The sequence below is a fragment of the Protomyctophum parallelum genome (genome assembly GCF_964188405.1).
Source record: "Protomyctophum parallelum genome assembly, chromosome: 16".
NCBI classification, from domain to species: Eukaryota; Metazoa; Chordata; class Actinopteri; order Myctophiformes; family Myctophidae; genus Protomyctophum; species Protomyctophum parallelum.
The window spans coordinates 32,168,682-32,191,178 of record NC_139711.1 but is presented as its reverse complement, the minus strand read 5'-3'; the positions used below and the strand labels follow the sequence as shown (position 1 = coordinate 32,191,178).

General features: G+C 45.1%; 1 protein-coding gene across 1 annotated transcript in view; it reads left to right on the top strand.

Moving 5' to 3' along the window:
- The first annotated feature begins 7,712 nt into the window (after positions 1 to 7,712).
- Positions 7,713 to 22,497, top strand: part of LOC310873120 (serine/threonine-protein phosphatase 2A 55 kDa regulatory subunit B gamma isoform) — a 37,866-nt gene continuing 23,081 nt past the window's right edge. Inside the window, exons 1-3 of the mRNA XM_083785423.1 lie at positions 7,713 to 7,830; positions 8,424 to 8,849; positions 15,808 to 15,965. Of these exons, the coding sequence (XP_083641549.1) occupies positions 15,884 to 15,965 (82 nt within the window). The 5' untranslated portion in view covers positions 7,713 to 7,830; positions 8,424 to 8,849; positions 15,808 to 15,883. The remainder of the gene's footprint in view (positions 7,831 to 8,423; positions 8,850 to 15,807; positions 15,966 to 22,497) is intronic.

Below are 22,497 nucleotides of genomic sequence, written 5' to 3'. Positions count from 1 at the left end.
TCTCTCTCTCTCTCTCTCTCTCTCTCTCTCTCTCTCTCTCTCTCTCTCTCTCTCTCTCTGTGTGTGCGCGCGTGCGTGACCTGAACAGAACAGTCGGGTTGCTATTTTTGGCAGAATTTCAAAAATAGCAGATCTACAAGCCCACTGTTAGCTCACTGTGAGCTAGGCTATTTTCACTATTTGTTGCAAGGCCATTAATGGTTAAAGTGTCCCATACACCTCAACTCACCTCAACACCTCAAATCGATGTCTTATCTACTGTATATTATATTATTTAATATGTTGCTCTCTAACTGAACCTAGCCTTTGGGATTTCTGTACTAATTGCATTGCTGATCTGCTACTGTGTTGACAACACCTACTCGATCACGCACGCACACGCGCACGCACACACGCACACACGTACGCACACCGTCTTGAATACTGAACAGGGCTTGCTCTGCAACCCATTACCAGACTCCTGAGCCCTTGGTTTGCTCATTGAAAGATTACATTCAGTGACCCCTCAGTGACCCTCCCCCCACCAAGGTCACCTGCTTCTCTCTTTCTCTCCCTGTGGGGTTAATGCTGCCATTATAAAACTGAAACACGCAATTTCAGGCCCGACCCTGGAGTGAAGAAGGTATTGAAAGAGAAGAGATTTCATAAGGAAATGTACAAAAAGCTTGTGTGTGTCTTATGGATCATTCAGGTGTGTGTGTGTGTGTGTGTGTGTGTGTGTGTGTGTGTGTGTGTGTGTGTGTGAGTGTGAGTGTGAGTGTGAGTGTGAGTGTGAGTGTGAGTGTGAGTGTGAGACTCGATATTGATGCGAAAGGATTGGATTCTTGTAGAGTAAAGCTCCAGGCTCTTGCTGACCTTTCAGGTTCACGTGCATTCTCATGTGTGGCCTAAAGAGTCGGGCCAGACAGAGCTAACAGGTACATGTTTGTATGCATGTATGTAGTGTTTTAGGTAAGCTTTGCTCAATTCTTAGATTTGGTGTGTGTGTAAATCTGCTTTCTGGCAGCTTTGCACTGGGGAAAAGAAAATAAACAGTTGACTTCAGGCCCAGGGATATTACTTTTTAAGGCTATGATTCTTTGAAATCATGTCGATAAAAGTGATGAATTCATGTAGGCCTACTTGTACACCCTTATACAGCATTCTACCAGGTAATGTTGAAGGAAGAAACTAACTACTTGAAGGTGACAAGACAAGGACTACTATGTGCCACTAGTACAGTAGACTAGAAGACTTTGGCCACTTTGGTCTTACAACACATACATTTGGTCTGGAATCTAATGTGCACCACAGCACCTCAAGTGCTTTGACATTACCCTGAACTGAAAATAATATTTTCAGTTCAGGGTAATGCTAGCTGTCTAACACTGACAATATATTATATTGTCAGTGTTAGACAGCTAGTCATGGCCATAACCCTGTCATGGCCAGTGTTTATCACCAAGGCGAGTGTGTTATCACTGTGTTCCATCAGGGATTAGACTATACAACGTTTGTATTTATGTTGTCCCGTTTCAGTTTCTTTCCTTCTTCCAGCCCTTCAGGCGGTTGGCTTAATCCCCCATCGATGCCTTTCTTCCCGCCACCAAAGTAGTCATTACATCAACATCACCAGCCCAGACTCCCAGGAGTAAGATTATCCCTCTGTCACCTTGCACTGTAGTAGTCTCCTCCCCTCCCCCAGAATACATACAACTATTCATACAGAAGTGAAAGGAGAGGAGATATTTATCCAAAGAAACCCAGCAAGGGGTTTTGTGGAACTGATCGATTTAGAGCCTTTTGGAGTGTGTGCGTGCTTGTGCTTGTGTGCATGTGTGTACATGTATGTATTATGTGTGCATGTTGCACAATGCACATACATTTACATTTGTGTAACTGTCTTTCTGTTCCTGTGTGCACCTCTGTGGTTTCATTGTGTAACATTGCTCTGTGTGTGTGTGTGTGTGTGTGTGTGTGTGTGTGTGTGTGTGTGTGTGTGTGTGTGTGTGTGTGTTTCATTTTCCATGCAAATCATTTTCCAAAATGATTTGTGCATGCACAAATCTGCGTTGTGTACTTATCTTATCCTTGCCCTTCTCTCAGCTTCTGTCAGCAACGTGGTTAAGGGGTTTAGTGTTGCCCCAAGGCTGCTTATAATCTACCCGGTCCCTCTGTTCCCCTGGGGCCGCAGTTTAATTTGGGTTCCCATTACTGTTGTGACCCCCCCCCCCCACCCCACCCCACCTTAGAAGATTACAATCCTGTCTCCCTCCGAGGGCCATGAGATGATCTATCTTCTGCTGACTGTACTTAAGCCCTCACTCAATGTGCTAATAGTGTTAAAGGCTGGGCAGATGTTGCAGAGCTTTTAACTTTCCTTTTCTACTGAGTACATTTGTCTGTTGAAAATTGAGATTTAATGGCTGCCGGGCTTAGATCCAGAGGACGTTTGCGCACTCAAATGATATTAAATTTGAAGGCTTTTACCAAAGACACCCGTTTTTCAACTCCTGAAGGCGGGAGAGTCTTAATATCAGAAATTCTTGTCTGCATAATGTTTGTAGTTATGCATTTACATTTAGGCTTGTCCCAATTTGTGTGTGTGTGTGTGTGTGTGTGTGTGTGTGTGTGTGTGTGTGTGTGTGTGTGTGTGTGTGTGTGTGTGTGTGTGTGTGTGTGTGTGTGTGTGTGTGTGTGTGTGTGTGTGTGTGTGTGTGTGTGTGTGTGTGTGTGTGTGTGTGTGTGTGTGTGTGTGTGTGTGTGTGTGTGTGTGTGTGTGTGTGTGTGTGTGTGCGTGCGTGCGTCCGTGCGTACCGTGGTGCTGGTTACTTACTAACATGTTCATGCTGTAAAACAATAACTGACAATTTGGCTAATTCTGTACAAATCAACACTAAGGGTTTGAAAAGTGAGTATGTGCAGGTGTGTAACCAGGAGAGTGATCAGGGCATTGGTCCATGCTGCTCCAAGCGTGGGGTTTTTCGGATGACTGGCAACATACCCAACAGTTCCCCTTCATCCTCTCTCATGTTTGGAACGTGTAGCGTGATGGTGGGACTTCATTATCTTCCTTCTGCAGAGTTCCTGGGTATTCCGTGTGTGTGTGTGTGTGTTTGTGATTTCATTGGCTGCACTTGGGGGTTGCTAGGCAACCCTGAATGTGCGTGGCTGTGTGGGGGTGGAACGGAAGAAGAGCACCAGGTCAACAGAGACAGACAATCACAAAACATTGCAGCGTTGGATTGGACGCCACAATGCTCGTGATGAATGATGATGCCTGATCATTATTATTGCTGGCTGGGCCTATAGTGGGTGTGTTTGGGTCTCGCAAGTCCACCCTATCCACACAGTTGATGCTTATTTATGTATGCCAGAAACTGAACGATATTTTTCAGTAGACTCTGTTTTTCTTGCATTCACTGGGTGGGGGATGGGGGGGGGGGGGGGCAATCAAATCTTTTAACATACAGATGGACTTAAACAGAGTGCAGTGGTCCCTTTGTTGTGTTAGTTGTGTGGCAGCGGTGGCCGAGTGGATTGCGGAGCGGGCTAGATATTGGAAGGTCGCCAGTTCGAATCAGCGGTCCGACACGTTAAAATTACCACCGTTGAAGTGCCCTTGGACAAGGCATTGAACCACTACCATGAAATGCTCCATGTGGGCCTGGCTGTAAACAAGTATCTGATGCTTAGTCCAGTTACCCTTGGTAAACTTGATTTACCAGAACGCATTTCTTCTTCTCTTCTCACACTGCTTTGACGTTTTTTTTGTTAGTGGTGGGAGACACTGCTTTGACGTTTCACATCGCAACTGTTTTGACTGTGTGATTCAGTCATGAGTCAGCGGCACTTTGACAGATTAACTTTGAGTCACCGATGAATGCATTTCATTGTGGCTGATCTTTTTTGTGTCACTTTTTGTGGTATTGATAAGTGGCAGCTTGCGTGCATGCGTGTGTGTATGTATCTGCTCATTGACTCATCTTCTAATCATCTGCTCCCAAAAGCATTCTAGCACAATAGTGGTGACAGGTGTGCTACTGTATCTCCTCCAACAGATGCTTTTTCTTAGCTACTGTATAGTCTCAACTGCATCTATGCTGATATGGATGGGTGTAAGTAAACGGTAGACTGGGAGGTCAATACAATAGAATATAAAATACAAATGCTGGAGTTTGAGTCCATTGCCTTTGGGTCTATGCAGTGTTCCAGTATAACCAGGGCAACAAGGCCGGTCTGAGGCCAAGGGTTTCATGGTTGAGTGGCGGGGCCTCTACACCTCTACGAGCGATGGCCCTCAAGTCATTATTTTGCGCCCAAGGTCAGAGATAGCAGTTTGGAAACTAATTGAACTTGACATGCATGGCCTGAGATTCCTGGAATCTGGAGATTACAGTGATATACTGAACATAATGATAAGGGAGCTGATGATTATGTGATTTGAGTGAGTGTATTGCTATAGACGCGCTGTACAGTATGTGGCATGGTTCCCGCGGATCCTTAAAAAGTCTTAAATAACAATGAGGGCCTTGAGACTCTTAACAATGAGAAAATACCCTTGGTACCCACAGTGGGTACCAAGGCACTCATTGTTATTTTCTTAAAACAAGAACAACATTATATTGTGTGTGTACGGATATACCTCATGATGAGGGTCAGTACTGGGTGACCCAGAGAGATTTGGAGCCAAAGCCGGAGCTGATTTTAGAATATCTTGGGGCTTTAGATGTTTTTGTGGCATTTAGAGTTTGGGCACGGGCAGGGTGACCTAATGGTTAGAGTGACTTGACCAATAATCAGCCGGTCACAAGCGTAATCCCTGCACAATAGCCAATGTTTCCATGGAAGGAACATTGAGCAAGAAACACCTGCTTGTCGTCAGTCACTCTAGTCTAGATCAGCGGTCCCCAAACCTTTTTGGCCGGGCACCCCCTGACCTAGCTGACGCACTCCCCCAACGCTCAGTCTAATCGTATTTGGCTGAATATTATACATTTTTAAATATGATTATGGCAAATAATTACAGAATGTCACTGCACCGAGAGACATGCAGCTGCTGTAGACTGCTGCAGCTGCTCTATACATCTCCTTACAACAGTGTTTTACCGTTTGTGTTAAATAACACCATAAAACTGCCATTAGCCTTTTCTTGTTACGCACGCCCTAGAGGGCGTTCGCACACCACAAGGGGTGCACGCACCACAGTTTACGAACCCCCTGCTCAATCAGAGATTGCCGAATGCACTTTATTGACTAGTTGCACTTTATCAAGGGAATGTGTGCAATATCTCTTGTATGTTGGGTGTTTCATGGTGTTTTTCCTTTTCTTATGTGAACGTGTCTGTTATTTGTATGCAGCTGTGACTCCGTCTCCAAGACAAATTTCTCCCAAGGGAGACAAATAAAGACAACCTTGAAACTTATAAGAAAAAGAGTACCGGCTAAATGCTTAAAAATCACACTTGTGAGAAGTGAGGAGCACGCATGTCTATAGACTTGGCTGCCACATGACGTCACGGGGGAATGAGTAGTACAAACATCAAAAGTAGACGTGACGCAGATGTACCATAAGAACAGTACGAGGGGTACTACGATGGGAGCCAACCAATCATCAACGCTTGAGGGGTACTACCCGGAAGACTACGTCGTTCTTCTATGGCTTCAGAACGCCACTGAGCAACTTCCCTTGTGAATAAGGTGGGGGGGGGGCATGCATATGCACTAATAACTTTGGGGCATGCCCGTCTAGAGTTTAAATGGACAGGTATCAGGTAAAAGGGAGACATCAAAGAGGAAGGATGGATGGCCAGGATGAGGAAGGATCAACATATGGAATGTCAGAACAGGTCGGCTCCATACTGTATATGGAGATCTAAGGGTTTGAGGTCAGATGTACAGTTGCTGGCCAATATTGATGACATCAGGGATCTCCATATATGGGCCCATATATAGGATATCCATCCCTGATGATGTCACGTGATGTCACTACTCACAAGGCAACCATATATGTCATGCCTGGTGCCCAACCAACCAACCAACCAACCAACCAACCAACCAACCTAACAACTGACTGACGGGAAATGCACAATTTCATAGTAAATGTGATAACCAGCACTGGGTTGGCGTACGTGGGTTTTGCGGTAGTAGCGCGGCGGGGGGGGGGGGGGGGGGGGGGGGTATAAAATGGTAGACATAAAGGCGTGCATGATCCATGTCACTGAGGGAGGGGGGGGAGTCTTGATCCATGTCACTGAGGGAGGGGGGAGTCTTGATCCATCTCACTGAGGGAGGGGGGAGTCTTGATCCATGTCACTGAGGGAGGGGGGAGTCTTGATCCATCTCACTGAGGGAGGGGGGAGTCTTGATCCATGTCACTGAGGGAGGGGGGAGTCTTGATCCATGTCACTGAGGGAGGGGGGAGTCTTGATCCATGTCACTGAGGGAGGGGGGAGTCTTGATCCATGTCACTGAGGGAGGGGGGAGTCTTGATCCATGTCACTGAGGGAGGGGGGAGTCTTGATCCATCTCACTGAGGGAGGGGGGAGTCTTGATCCATGTCACTGAGGGAGGGGGGAGTCTTGGGCTAAGTCAGATAAACAGCTCTCCTTGTTGCCTGCTGTGGATGAGTTAACGCCTGGTGGCTGACAGCCAGTACCAGAGATGACACCAACTGTCCCTGGCTCCCCACCAGGCTCTGTCTACTGTGTGTGTGCGTGTGCATGTGCGTGCTGTGTGTCCGTCCGTCACCCATGATCTGTTCATTTCTGTTCCCGCAGGTGCAATCCCACATCTCCATTCATGTATGTTTTATAGCTTGTGTGTGTGTTCATCGCCATCTTTCTCCACCTGTCTCTTCAATTATTCCTCCACCAATAAACCAACCCGAACATGTTTGAAGACTACAGTATGTTTTACCACCGTAAAACATACTCCAAAATATTTGTGTGAATGCATTTGCGTGTGTGTGTGTGTGTGTATGTGTGTGTGTGTGTGTGTGTGTGTGTGTGTGTGCACGCGTGCATGTCTGTGTGTCAGTATGTCTCTGTGTTAATAGAATTATGGCTGTGGGTTGAATCCTTCACAGTCACTCTTGTTCACCGTTCACTCAACCGAACCCACTCATCCTCTCTCTCTCTCTCCCCCTCCCCATTTTCTGCCTTCTCCTTCATCCACCTCCTTATAACCAGCAACTCAGCCACCCTTTCTTGCTCACCCATTTAATGCTTTTCTCCATCTCCATCTCTCTCTCTCTCTCTCTCTCTCTCTCTCTCTCTCTCTCTCTCTCTCTCTCTCTCTCTCTCTCTCATATATTTAATCACCTGCAGCCAGCGGTCAGGCGGATCCCTCCTCTTTACCGATTGGGTGTACAGGAGGGACTGGGCGGAGCCTGTTCTTATGCATCACACACACATACCAGAGCAGCACAGCGGGAGAAGTCCACCCCCCCCCCCCCCTCTCTCTCTCTCTCTCTCTCTCTCTCTTTTCTCCTCCCCCCCACCTCATCTCTCTACCTCACTCCCTCACACTGTCTTTCACACATACGCCAGAGCTCACACTGCAGCAGAAAGCAGAGCCGGCAGGATTTACCTCCTCTGTACACTGGAACAGCTGAGCAGCCCACAGAAGGGGAGAGAGAGAGGGAGGGAGGGAGGGAGGGAGAAAGAGAGGGAGGGAGAGAGAGACAGAGAGAGAGAGAGAGAGAGAGGGAGGGAGGGAGGCAGAGAGAGAGAGAGAGAGTGAGAGAAGGAGGGAGGGAGAGACCTATTTACTGAGAGAGAGGCAGAGAGGGATGTTTTTCGCGCTGAATCCACTGAGAGACTACCTGACGAGAGGCTGCCGTGTGTGTCGGTGAGTGTGTCGGTCCGTGTATTTGTGTGTCCATCCGTGTTAGTGTGCATGCATGTGTGTGTGTGTGTGTGTATGCGTGTGTGTATGCGTGTGTGTATGCGTGTGTGTGTTCGCTGCAGCAGCAGCACTGCAGAGACACAGTCCAGGGGCTCTGCTCATCACCCCCCCCCCCCCTCACACACACACACACACACACACACACACTTCTCCTCTCCTCCTTTTCTCCTTATGCTGTCATTCTGGATGAACCTTGGAAGTACCGATAGCTTCCTTGTTCTGTGACCACAGAGCTGTGTTTATATATATACACTGTGTGGTGTGTGTGTGTGTGTGTGTGTGTGTGTGTGTGTGTGTGTGTGTGTGTGTGTGTGTGAGCTGTGTTTATATATATACACTGTGTGTGTGTGTGTGTGTGTGTGTGTGTGTCTAAGGCAAAACAGCTTATAAGGAAGACAAAAGGAGACTTTGATTTACCTCACCTCACAAGTGATGTCCCTTTACGAGCTGCTCCTCGAGTGCCCAGTGAAATAAATGCACTCTGGTGCGGTATACCACCGTGAAACCCTACATAACCTTTACGTGTTTTTGCCCAGGTTTGCATCGGACCCCCGGCTGCCCTCCCAGGAGTAGCCTCTGTGGAAGTCCCTGCTCAGCCAACCAGTCAACCATCCTTCCTTCGTTCCTCACAACCGCAGCGCTCCCTTTTCCGACCGGAACCCCCCCCCCCCCCACACACACACACACACAGAACCCACCTCTCAGTCACAGTGGGGCTAGGATGTCTGGCTCTGTGCCCCTGTGCTGAGGAGGCATCGGGCGGGCAGCAGCATGGGCACTGAGCCGGCCAGGACCACCAAAACCAGCGTCACCCCAACCAGCAATCTGCTGCCACCACCGCCAGGCTGCCCCTCTGGGACAACGGGCGCTCCCCCCAGCCCCGCCGATGGGAGAAGACACTGACGCCAGCTTGACGCTCGACCACCGCGGCTTCCTCCCCGACCACAACTATGTGACTGAAGGTAAGAGGAGGAGGAGGGAATATTGTAGTGTGTGTTTGTTGTATGTGCGTTGCCTCTACGTCTTGTTTGTGGTTGTGTGGAGCATGTGTGTGCTCACTGTGCTGAAATCTAGTTACAGTGTACTACGACCATCTTAGTGTATACTTTCCTATAGACAACATTGTGTGTGTGTGTGTGTGTGTGTGTGTGTGTGTGTGTGTGTGTGTGTGTGTGTGTGTGTGTGTGTGTGTGTGTGTGTGTGTGTGTGTGTGTGTGTGTGTGTGTGTGTGTGTGTGTGTGTGTGTGTGGTGTATATGCAGACAAAACAACCCCTTTGCCCGGGGTGAACCATCACATAAGCTCAGTGAAGACCAGGGTTCACAGTGACAGACAGGAATATGGGATCTGGGGAGAGAGATTACTCTCTGTCTGTCTGTCTCTGTCTGTCTGTGTCTCTCTCTCTCTCTCTCTCTCTCTCTCTCTCTCTCTCTCTCTCTCTCTCTCTCTCTCTCTCTGATAGATGTGTTTTCCTCTCCTGCTTTGCACTCCTTCCACCCCCCCCCCTCTGTGTTGTGTGGTTGTGTAACGGTTTACCTTGTGCAACACCGTTTTCCTGTTACACAGCAGGAAATAATTGATCTATTGACATGTATGTGTATGGGAGGAGAGAGCGAGGGACAGAGAGGGAGTATTTTTTTCCCATGATCAGCATGGGAACCAGAAATACTTTTTTTAAGAAGGCAAGGCAGGTTTATTTGTATAGCGTATATGTTTGCATGAACACATGCAAACACACACACACACACACACACACACACACACACACACACACACACACACACACACACACACACACACACACACACACACACACACACACACACACACACACACACACACACACACACACTCTCTCTCTCTCTCTCTCTCTCTCTCTCTCTCTCTCTCTCTCTCTCTCTCTCTGACTGAAATTGACTGTAGTTTATAAAGCAAGCCAGTGGTACACTCATTATCTCTGAATTCCACTGGTTATATAGTCTCATAACATAAGCCATATGGATTATAACCACAGACAATCACCCTTTCCTCTTCTTCTGCTGATCTCAACCCCACCTGTCTGTTTGTCTGTCTCACTTCAGTCTGTCTTACATTCAGCTGCACTCTGTACCTCAGAGACCATGAAACCAGAGGATTATCATTAAGGGGGATGTGAATGTGCTGTGAACTCATCTGTGATCTCATTTCACTACAGAAGGCGGAGTAATGTTTCCTGTGTCTGTGTGCTGTAATGTGATTTCTCTTAGGCAGACGCACAGAGTTGTACAATGCAATTCAATACTGAAGCTTGTGATCTCTCTCCACGTGGATGTGTGACAACACGTGGGTGTGTGTGTGTGTGTGTGTGCACGCGCATGCGTGTGTGTGCGCGCGTGCGCGTGTATGTTTTGTCTGTGTTCATGTTTGTTTATCTCTAAAGCTGCATTCATTCAAATTCATGCAAATATTCATGCAAATATTTTAACATTGATGCTGTCTGCCTTTACCGTCGCTGGTTCTGGCTGCCGTTCCGTTTACCGTCCTGCTCCCGTCCACTAAAAGGACTTCCGGTTTGTCGTCTACCACTTGTAGATGTGAATGCAGCATAATTCTAGATGCACACTGTACCCAGCAAAATCCAGAGTCTTAATTGAACACTGTTTAGGTCCATTTCTGAAATTACGTCATAGGCCAGCCAAGTCTATGGACTTTTAATGTTTGTTTAGAGCCTAATTATAAATTCCCTGTCGCCAGCCAAGTCTATGGCTCTATGTTTCGACTCTGCAGGCGTAGCCTACTGTGGCGCTAAAACACAGATACAATGAATTAGCATGAATGCCACGGAGGTTCCAGGTTTAAAACACATTCCCTCCCGTTACCATAGAGGGCGATCCGGGGCCAGTGCCAACGGAATGCACGAAATAGGCAGAGAAGAAGAGCCGTGATCCGGCCGCATGACCCGGAAGTGATAATCGGCCAGGGAGGTCAAATTAAAGCAGCTATAACAGTTTTTAATATTTAAACTTATTTCTAATGGTTTGAGCCTCAATCACCACTCTGATATAACCAGTCCATGCCATTTCTTTTTTGCTTCTGAAGCTGTTTTAGCTGCAGTACCACAATGTCCTGAGGTGGTGGGGGTGCTGATATGCAACTTATTTAATATTTGAGTCATTATAATACAGATGCTAGATAAACACAGGCTTGTTTCCATTCCATGCTAGCTTGGAAAGTCAACAATGGTGGACATTGTAAACAAAGTGGAAATGCAAATTTGGAACTGAAGACTGAAAAGAGGGAGGAATTATACAAAGTAGGGTGACATTAATGACATCACAAATACGACCAAATCAGTTGAGCTGTTCCTGAGATCAATTTCCATAAAAGCCCCTAAATGATGATCAAAGTTCAAAAGTAAAAAAAACCCCCATCTCTCGGTATACGCAAAACATTTTGCATGCATTTTGACGACGCATGTGCACTGGCGCACCAGTTACAGTATGTGCACCCCTGTTTATAACCCAAGAAAGCCCATGGCTTGTTTCCAGTGGGGTCCTTCATATTCAATTAATCTGAACATTTAATGACATAAAGTACGATGCAAAAACATCATATAGACAGTTAGAAATCCAAATAAATAATATGTACAGTAAAGTATACATCCATACATGTGGATTCTATGTGTACCGGTATTTGGTTTTCTCCTTCAGAACAAAATTTGTTTTTGTGGCACGAAATGACATGAGACCGACACCTTACCAAAAACCCTAACCCTCACCGCACGTGGACGCCACGAGTGATTTTTAACCCGCCACAGGTTAGCTTTTAACCTGCCACGCATGTCGGGAGCCACGGGTGATCTGTAACCGGCCATGCATGTCCGGAGTGACGGTGTTGTCCCCTTATTAATTAACGTCAATCAACATCCACCCACCGTTGCCATAGCAACAGCCCATGATGCCACGCATGCATGGTATTTCATGGTAGTCCTGCATGATTGGCAGCACGGCTCCACCCACCAATAATAGCTATATTAATTATTGCTCACATCTCGTGACACACGCACGCACACACACACACACACACACACCAGGCTCGGCTCCAGGATGAAATGACTGAGGTTGCAGTTTATACAGCAAAACAATATGTACATAAAACTTAAACTGGGGGGGCAGAATTTGCAACTGAGGGTGCCAGGCCCCTTCTGGCACCTTTGTGGCGCCGGGCCGCACGCACACACTCTCTCTCTCTCGTTCTTGCTTTAGCTGTCGCTCTCTCTTTTTTATGGGTCTCATGGAAAAGGGATGGTTGTTTTTAAGTACAGAAACAAAATTACTGGAGATTCTGAACAAGCCCAGAGGCACTCCCATGAGAGCACGCCTAATGAAGACCACCGTCAGTCATACACACACTGTGTTTCATCATTTGCCTCTCCATCTTCTTCCTCTCCCCCTACCTATTCTGTGTTCACCCCATCCCCCACCCCCCTCCATCCCTCTCTCTGACCATCCCTCCCTCCCCCAGCCATTCTCTAATGCATTTACAACCATTGAAGTAGTGCGTCTGCCAAACAATTATCTAACAGCGCTGTAAAGCCTGTGTGTGTGTGTGTGTGTGTGTGTGTGTGTGTGTGTGTGTGTGTGTGTGTGTGTGTGTGTGTGTGTGTGTGTGTGTGTGTGTGTGTGTGTGTGTGTGTGTGTGTGTGTGTGTGTGTGTGTGCGCGTGTGCGCATGCGTGCGTGCGTGCGAGTGTCTTTTGTTTTGGCACCGGCCTGTGGTGTATGTATTTGTATATGTGGGACAATGTTCTTGCATATACACAACAGTGTGTTTGTATAGACCTCCCGCCCGTGTTTCAGTTTTTTCCGTGCCCATACATTCCAATGAGCGGAGGGATGTTTAACCTCTCTCACCCTGGTTTGCACGCCTTCCCTCCATCTTCCTCTCCTCCCAGTCCCCTATCCTCTATAATTCCCCTTTGGCTTCTTACAGAATATTCTCTCCTTCTACAATCTCACCTTCGGTTGGTGTGTCAGTGGGTTGCATACTATAGCAGACTTTATTAGACACACCAACAGTATAGTCCGGCAGCCGACAGGCTTCTTTTGTTTAAAGTGGGACATTTGGTATAGTCTTTTTTTTTATTGGCCTAAAATATTGTCTATATACATACATTCATGAATCCACTTGCTGACCGGCTGTGAGTATAGGGCAATCTTTTTTATAGGGGTTTCTTGTGACCCTACCATGAACATACGGTAATTTCCGTATGTTTTCCTATACATTTCCTATAAAACGCTACTTTTTTCCCATGCTTTGAACCCTGCGGCCTATACAACGGTAGGGCTAATCTATGTATTTTTACAGCTAACGGCCACCAGGGGACCTTCTAAATCTATCTCTATTGCCACCTGCGGCTTATAGTCCAGTGCGGCTTGTATATGTACACGTTAGTTTCTTTTCCCTAAATGTAGCTGGTGCGGCTTATATTCAGGTGTCCGGAAATTACGGTACTATGGCAGGCAAAAATGTAAAACTTTCCTTTTGCTTTAAGTAGCATGTGACATGTCAAACTAGGGGGTTTTCATGATTCTTAATCCATTCCAAGCATTCGTTTTGCACAAAATACACTCCTTGAGCTAAAAACGGCCATAGACATCATGACAAATATAATGAGGTCAGCACATTTTGGGCACATTTGGGCAGCCGACAGCCGGACAGCAAGTGGATTCATGAATGTATATGTATATAGGCCAATAGAAAAAGACTATATACCACATTTCCAACCCGTCCACCTCGGCTGCCGGACTATTATTATTCAACAGTTTTATTCGACGAGAGGCATTCCCCCAGGTGCTGAAATGCTATAATAACAGCAGTGTCAATTTTATATGTTGCATAGCAACATTTCCTGTGATAGTAGTCCTGAAAAACTGTATTTGTTGGCGGAGCCAAATAAACAAAAGTTGACAAAATGATAAAACCGTTGTCTTCTATTACTTGATAAAGAGTTTGTATCACACTGTGGTTATCCTCGGCACATGGCCGGCACAGCTGTGATGATAAACAGTACAACAGCCACTCCTTCAAATGTGATAGTGCTTGATTACATCAGGTTCATTTATAACCAGGGGGTAGTTTGCTGAGAACAAATGATCTTTTTCAGGAACACCCTGCTTCACACTCGCATCATTCCATAATACCTGAGGACGATTCTACAAATGCCTTCAAAACCAACTTTTTTGTGCCAAGGAAGGACCCCAAAAATTGATATATGGCCATCTGAAAATGTTTTGTCTCAGGAACCCCCAAAAGAGAAGTGTGTTTGAAAATTCAAAATTATTCAAAAATTCAAGCTTTCAAGATTTTTCAAAAATGTTCAAAAGAAGCAGATGTACCAGCTTGCAGTGTGGCACGAATTTACCCGCTGTGGACTTGTATATCTGCTATTTTTGAGAAGCATTGTTCTGAGAGTTTTCTGAAAAACGTATGTTGATATTTATATACATAAAATCTTAAATGACACAGCTGCTTTCCCAGTCTTAATGGCTTAAAATCTGGGAGCTGCCCGGCACAACCCTAGTCTCAGTCATGACCCATTCACTCTGAAAAGTGTGGTGCAAAATACTAGCTTAGATTTACAATGCAATGTAAACTAATGTTTCACGCTTTTCCTCGGCACTGTGAAGCTGGACAGCAAAAAGCGTAGCTTTAAACCTCCCAAAAGCTGAACTATATGAAGCTAGTAGCGGCCAGCCAATCACAGCCTCTGTGTCCCCCTCCTCTCATTTCTCGGCGCACCTTTCCAGGGACGGAAACGGTTTCTCTGGTCTGTCAGTGACGGATCGCACTGCATTCATATTTGTTTACTTGTTAATTAGTGTGTACAAAATAATATTCCCCTGTGATTCTCTTAGTTTAAGCGTACTCATTAAGATGATGAAAATGGTCTCCGTTGAGCTGCGGTGGTCACTCTGATCAGCACTCCAGTCTCCTCTGTGCCCAGACAGCAGTGCATTCAGAGTGGCGAAAAAGTGCAGACTGCTCGTTTAGGCAATTTGGCAGCTTATTTAATATTTATAAAATCAGGTTGACCAATTCCCATCTACAGCTGTTATCTTACAGTCTGTTTGTTCATTGCAACATAAGCAGACACACACACACACACACTGACACATGAGTGACAGCTGCCACTCGGACATGTCCAATTAGTGCTTTTAACGCTATGCGGGAGCTTCATGCTTCATGCTTCTATATCTGAATACAGCTTTATACCGTTGGCCGCTGAGCAGCTCCACTGGAGCAGTTGGGCAATGACTACTTAGTCATTCACTTCCCCGCCCAGATCTTTTCTGCTGATCTGGGGTATCGAACCCTGAACCTTCCGGTTACAAACTCACTCCTCTAACCTTTAGGCCACCCCCCCCTGACCCCAGTGAGGATGTTCTGATTGAAGGAGATATACTGTACAGTAGTACTGTGCATTTGCTGTCTCACAAGTGAAAGTTCTGTCTTGAATATAAGGGAGAAAGGCCTATATTCACTTCCTGGTTCTCTGTCTCTCTCTCGTTGTATCCTTTACTGCAGCACCTTGGGGTTTACCTAAATGTACATTGAGTGCAGGCTGCAGAGAGATGCATAACATACAGTACAACATAGGATGGCCTTTTGTTGAGTGTCTGTGCTGTTCGCTGTGTGTCACTGTCTCTCTTCACCTCACACACAACTGTCCCCAATACTGGGTCTGTGACTGTAGACGTATTATGACATGTAGACATATATTTGACACGTTACTTACCGCATCTCTGTGGTATATTCCAGTGGCCGATATGGTGACACAGTAACTCAGTCCGTCAACCCCACCTGCCCCCTCCCCCTTCCCGCCCTCCTATCCTCCCTCCCTTCCTCACCTGCCCCCCCCCCCCCCATTGCTCCTCTTGCAGGGCTGCTCCTGGCTATAGCCTGAAGAGCTCCGCCCCATCCTGCCCACCCCTCTCCACCCTGGACTCCTCCCCCAGGATGTTGAACCCCATCCAGGTGCTGTGCTCCGACATCACTACCCTTTCTCTGGAGCCCGAGCCGTTTGCCTCGTACACTGAAGGTGTGTGCTCTATCCTCTTCTATATATCCCCCAACCCCACTATGCTGCCACACACAGATGTATGCTGCTGCACTCCCATTGTGGTGTGTGTGTGTGTGTGTGTGTGTGTGTGTGTGTGTGTGTGTGTGTGTGTGTGTGTGTGTGTGTGTGTGTGTGTGTGTGTGTGTGTGTGTGTGTGTGTGTGTGTGTGTGTGTGTGTGTGTGTGTGTGTGTGTGTGTGTGTGTGTGTGTGTGTGTGTGTGTGTGTGTGTGTGAGAGAGAGAGAGAGAGAGTTTCTTTAAATAGTCTGACCAGACAAAGCATTGTCTGCACTTCACAGAATAGATGTCCTACTTCTCCCTTTGTCTGAGTCTAAGGAACACTCTCAACACACACACACACACACACACCCTCACAAAAGCAGGCACACTTACATCAATTGTCCAAATATATGTGCACATACTGCCAGACACTTAATGGGGAAGTCACAGAGAGAGGGACTGAGCCAGGGAGCCAGGGAGGGAGGGAGAGAGAGCAGGAGAGAGATAATCCATTCAAAATGTTCTGAATATGGGATTACATATCAATGCCTCTGACTATTTGACACATAATCTGAGCTTTCAACATAACCCCGGATAGACAGGGCGAGAAAGAACTAAGCTCATAATCTCTTTAGGGTATGTTTATCACAAATCTGTGGAAATCCCAAATTGATATTATGAAAATGTCTCACGCACTGTGGCTTTGAGGATTGAATTCAAAATATAAAAAATCCTACTGTACATCAGAGTGCCCCTAGCCTGCACTTATACAGTACATACAGAAGATATGTATCTTAGTCCGTAGCACTTGCTGTAGCACTTGCACTAGCCTTGACGACCTTACTTAGGTAATTTAGATATGTCTACATTGTATGTAGACATAGCACTCTATGGGCTCCATTAAGCAATTCATATAATATGACATATAATATTACAGTTTTATGAGCTGGGGGCGTGTTGTATGTCATATTGCAATTTTGGGCATGTTAAGAAGCGCTTTCGACACCCCGTGGATTGCGCAAAACGGCCTTGAATTAGTCATGGGTGTGTTTAAGGTGTGTTTGAGACGTACCCAATCAACATGTCCGTACTATTCTCTTTACCAGTCAGCTGATGTCACATACGGAATGCGCACTTTGGGGATTGTGGTATTACATTTCTTCACGCTGGCACCATAGAAGACATGACATGACTTTGTCACATTTGGATTATTTTTTCCTATTGCACTGCATGCTGTCACCTTTATGCCTCAAAATAATTTGTTTCTATTGAAAAACACCAGTAAAATAACATTTATTATATTTTATTTCATTCAAGTCATGATGAAGGAATGAGTTGAATGCTGCTGCTTAATGCTGTGCATGTGGCCCCGATGGTATATATGGTCTTCGCTCGTAGCATTTTATTGAAGAAGACTTGAATCTGGTGTGATACAGCATATGAAAGAATTATGGCCGTTTCTAATCTCAACATTTTACAAAAAAAAGAGCAAAAAGAGGCTGTTGCCATGTCTCATAGAAACAAGTAAATAGGTCTATAAAAATAAGCGCATTTAACAGGGGTCTGTAACCTATTTTAAATGAAGTGCCATGTTTTTATTTTCTAGATAGTGAGTCTGCCATATCCAGATTAATTTTAATGACACCACATTAAAATAAAAAAACATATTTTGATTGTCCACAAATATAAGGTTTTTCCTTCTTTTTAAATATGTTCTTGCACATTGTTATAATGATCATTATATATATCCCCCTGCAGTCAGAGTTCATAGTTTTAATGAATGAATGTGATGCATTGTGAGCTGGTATAGATCTGCTATTTTCAAATGTAATTTTTGGATTAGCCGTCCTTAGTTGGGCAAATGCATTCATCTGGGGATCCTTGACATGGGAATGTGCTGTGTGAGGATCACTGGTTTAAACAACATTAGGAGAAAAGCCCAAATAACCACTTTAGAAACAAGAAAAGCAACCACAACTAGTACAACTAGTCAACTACCAATATTTACAAGCAACTTTACAGAAAAAGAAGCCGCTTATAATAAACAGACAACAGGCAACACTCCAGCAGCCTCCCAGAGCCGCTCAAGTGTAAAATCAAACAGTGCTTTTTGCGTTTATGAGGTGGTCAGACCCACGTCTAATCGTTGAGTGTTTTTAGGTCAAGGGGCTTAATAGCAAATTGCGCAAAGCGAAAATAATTAACATATGGACACTCCCACAATGCTAAAATATTCAGGAACGCCATATGCCATATGTGTGTGCGTTCAACACGGGCCGATATGCCTTTCATAATACGATTGTGCGCAGAGCGAGGGCAATTTATGTATTACCCCATTGTAAAACGGATCTTCAAAATGGCACCCTATAACTCTATATACTGTTAGACAGATGTTAGGTTCTTATCTTGCTTATGATTCTTGAATGCATCTATTTGAAGAATGCTTACCATGCATGTTCTTGCTTACTGTAAATCGCTTTGGATTAAGAGTGGCTGCTAAATGCCTAAATTGTAATTCAGTGTGGCGGCCTGTGCTGTCAGGACCACCTGACGACATTCTGATGCTAGGCAAGTGGAAACAGTCTGGTGGTACAGCCACTCTCGATACAAAGGCAGAGCTTACCTGGCCATGGTCGCAGACTCACTGTAAGCAAAGTGAATGAATTACTAATGGTGAGTGTCCTTGACGATTGGTGACTGGACATTTGAGCCATTTATCCATGTTTGCTTGAGGCTGTTGGTTTGCGTGCAGATTTCTGTTGACCCATGGCTGTCTTGGTCAAGACATGAATTGAAAAATATGTATGTTTTGTACATGCATTATGTTTTTAAAAGCAAGACTACGGGTGTATTACGTGTATGTAGGTGGAACTGTTAATCAAACTAATTGATTTCATCAACTATAAGAAAATACAGATTCTCGATCATTTAATTAAAGAAAATCCGTATTTTGGCATGTTATTATAGGTGAAGGTTTAAATAATTTCATAAATAGTGAAAATAGCAGATCTACAAGCTCACAACACATCACATTTCCACAATTTTTACATGACACCGTTGTGCGATTAAGTATAAAATAACACTTAAAGGGGCAGTCCACTCATTTTCAACATTTTAATTATATAACTAATATAATAATATAACTTAGAGCTGAAAGGTCTGAAAGAAATCATTAACATGGTGAATCACATCTTGATGACGTCATCAAGATGTGATTCACCATGTTAATGATTTTTTTCAGACCTTATTTTAGGAAACACAGGGGACTTTTTATTATTTCCACACACTAATTTATATTAATGACATAGTAAAATGTTGAAAATTAGTGGAATGCCCCTTTAAAGGATAACTTTATTTCAACCTATTTTCATAGAATTACTCCTCACTAATGCTCATGATAAACTTATTTAAACACAAGAATTGATGACATAGTCATGCAGCTCCCTTATTATATCTTCAGAATTGTGCTATGAAATGTAAATATCTGTGTCTATCTGTATTTGTGTATGTGTGGAAACTGTGTGACTGTAAGTCTGAGAGTGTAACAATTTACAATTTAGGCATTTAGCAGACGCTCTTAATCCAGAGCGACTTACAAATGTAACCAAAGGACCTTTTTATAACAATAAACTCTGAGACTGTACAAATGGACTCTTATGCATGGGTCCATTTGGTTGTATTTGTACACTTTCGCTCAGGTAGCCTATTCTCCAAACCATCATATATCGCACCTCACGCACAGCTGTCAGTTGTAGTGTTGACATTGGCTTGGCAGGTATAAAGGAGTTCCGCGGTAGCCTGCGTGGGGGTCCGTGGGTATATCAGGAGTCCCCGTGGAGGTCGGCACGGGGGTCCGCGGGTACAGCGGGGGTCCCTGCGGAGGTCGGCGCGGGGGTCTGCAGACTAGAATCCCGTGGCACCACGTGATGAAGACTAGTGGGTTGTTGTTGCAACTTGCTGGCTGCAATGCTATCCCAATCCCATTGGCTTTGTGAGTGTTGCCGTGCACTCCTGTAGACGATGGGTTGTTATGGGTTGCTGCCAGTGTTGCCAACTGTCTTGACAGAAATAATCCAACCCACAGCCAAAAAACAGCCAAGCAACTCGGGGGGGGGGGGGGGGGGGGACAATCCAAGTTTCGAGGGAAATAAGTGGACTTGGCAACCCAAGGCAACCAATCGGGAGGAGGTTGTGACTGTGACTAGGTCGTCTACATTTCATGAGCTGTGTTTGACCAGCAGCTAAAGCAGCTGGTAAAAACCGACTCAGTCTGTGGACACTTCAGAAACCCTCTTACCAGTGACATCATCATTAGGCAGGAGTTTTTTCCCCTTTCTTTCAAACAATATTTTTTGTGACACGAGAGCAATAGCTTCCATTATAGCATGCTACAAAGCCTGCAGTTTCTATTGGCTTGGATTCCCATCGATGATGACACTGGTAGGCAGGTTTCTGAACTATCCACAGCCCTCTATAAGACACAGACCAAGTAGACAAAAATTGTACCATTTAATCAGCATTAGTGAGGACAAATTATATGGAAATAGGTTAAAAATGGCTGAAGTCGCCCGGTAAGTGGTTGATCAATTCATTGATATATAATTTATTTTTGCCAGCTGCTTGCAAAGCGGCTGTTGATTTACCTCTACTAGCGACCTTAGTAGCGAACTAGTCATGATTGGCTGCCTCCTATGCCAATGGGAGATTTACCCATAAAACCCTGAACGGCAACCCATACTCTGAACGCCGCAACGGGAAGCCGTATTGGCTGCATACTCATATTGTTTCTTCTTTTTATTTGGTTAATCTAAAGTAATCGATAGAATAATACTAATAGAAAATAATCTTTTTTTTTAAGATTTGTTTTTGGCTTTTCTGCCTTTATCGATAGTATCAAGTGAAGAAGATACTAGACAGGAAAGAGGGAGAGAGAGAAGGGGAGAGACATGCAGCAAAGGTCGTCATGAACGGGACACGAACACGTGGCATGCTGTCAGGCCAAAGCCTGTATGTGGCATGTGCCTGGACCACTTGGACAGCAGCCCCCCCCCCATGACACATGTTAGCTGGCTTGTGTAACTGTGTAACTGTTCATAATAAGCATTAAGCTCACAGTAACTCAGTGTATGTTTGGTGGAATGTTCCCTGCTGGGCTAGACATAGAGAAATCCCTCGTCTCCACACGTGCACAAAAACACCAATTTATAGTTATATTATGCTTAACTGCAGGACAGGGATCAATTTAAAATCGTCCTCCAGCAGTATCCCCTCTCTCTCCTCCTTCCTGTTATTTCTTTAGAGGGTAATTGAGTACACACACCTGTGCACACGTACACAGGAAATTGAGGTGCTTATGCTACAGTACATACGCACGCACACGCACACACACACACACACACACACACACACACACACACACACACACACACACACACACACACACACGCACCTCCTGCTGAGTGCTGGTTTGTCCACACGCTGTTAGGAGTGTGTTTTTGGCCGGGCATTATGGCACCGTGTTTACTCAGACTGGAGATATCTATAATTGGGACAGCAGGTGTCTACCCTCTCACTACATGTCTTATATAGTACCCCATTAACCAAAAAAAAGACACCCCCCTTCTTCACCTACCCCACATCTCTCCACCACTTATATCTTTAAGCACAAAACACCGACCCCCTCCCCACTGCCGCTCTGTCTCTCCATGTCTCCTCTGTGACGGTTTGCCTGCTTTCTGTTTTAATCAGGCCCTCAGCGGTGTGTTAGGATTCTATATCTTGCCCAATTTCCCGGCCACAGATGAGGCCTGCTCTCCTAACGTTGCTCAGCAGAGACTCGCTGTTGAAGAAAATTGTCTTTGATCCAAGGAAGTGACACTGTCCTTGTCACACCACATGTGTGTGTGTGTGTGTGTGTGTGTGTGTGTGTGTGTGTGTGTGTGTGTGTGTGTGTGTGTGTGTGTGTGTGTGTGTGTGTGTGTGTGTGTGTGTGTGTGTGTGTGTGTGTGTGTTCTAAGTCTGTATTGCAGGTTGCAGCTAACAGTAAAACAAAGTTACCATTTACCATTTACAAACAGCAGATGAGGCTGCTGATACTATAATGTGCTTTATTTGCATTCACCAATTAAATTATGCAGATTAAGTTTAAAATATTATTGAGTTCCTGCATATCTTAAAGGAACTACAACATGCATTTTAAAACTGTTTTTAATATTTAATATCATATTGTTTATGTCCCTCAAACGTATTTCTAATGGTTTATGGTTTGAGCCTAAATCACCACTCTGATATATTCAGTCTGTGTCATTTCTGTCTGGCTTCTAAAGCAGTTTTAGCTGCAGTACTATACAATGTCCTGATGTGGTATTTTCTCCACCACACCCCAGCTACTCCCCTCCCACATCTTTGATTCATTATAATAAGGCCCACGCCCCTCCCCTCCCACAGTCTCCAAAGACAAAATGCTAATTTGGAACTGAAGAGGGGGAGGGATTATACAAAGTAGGGAGATA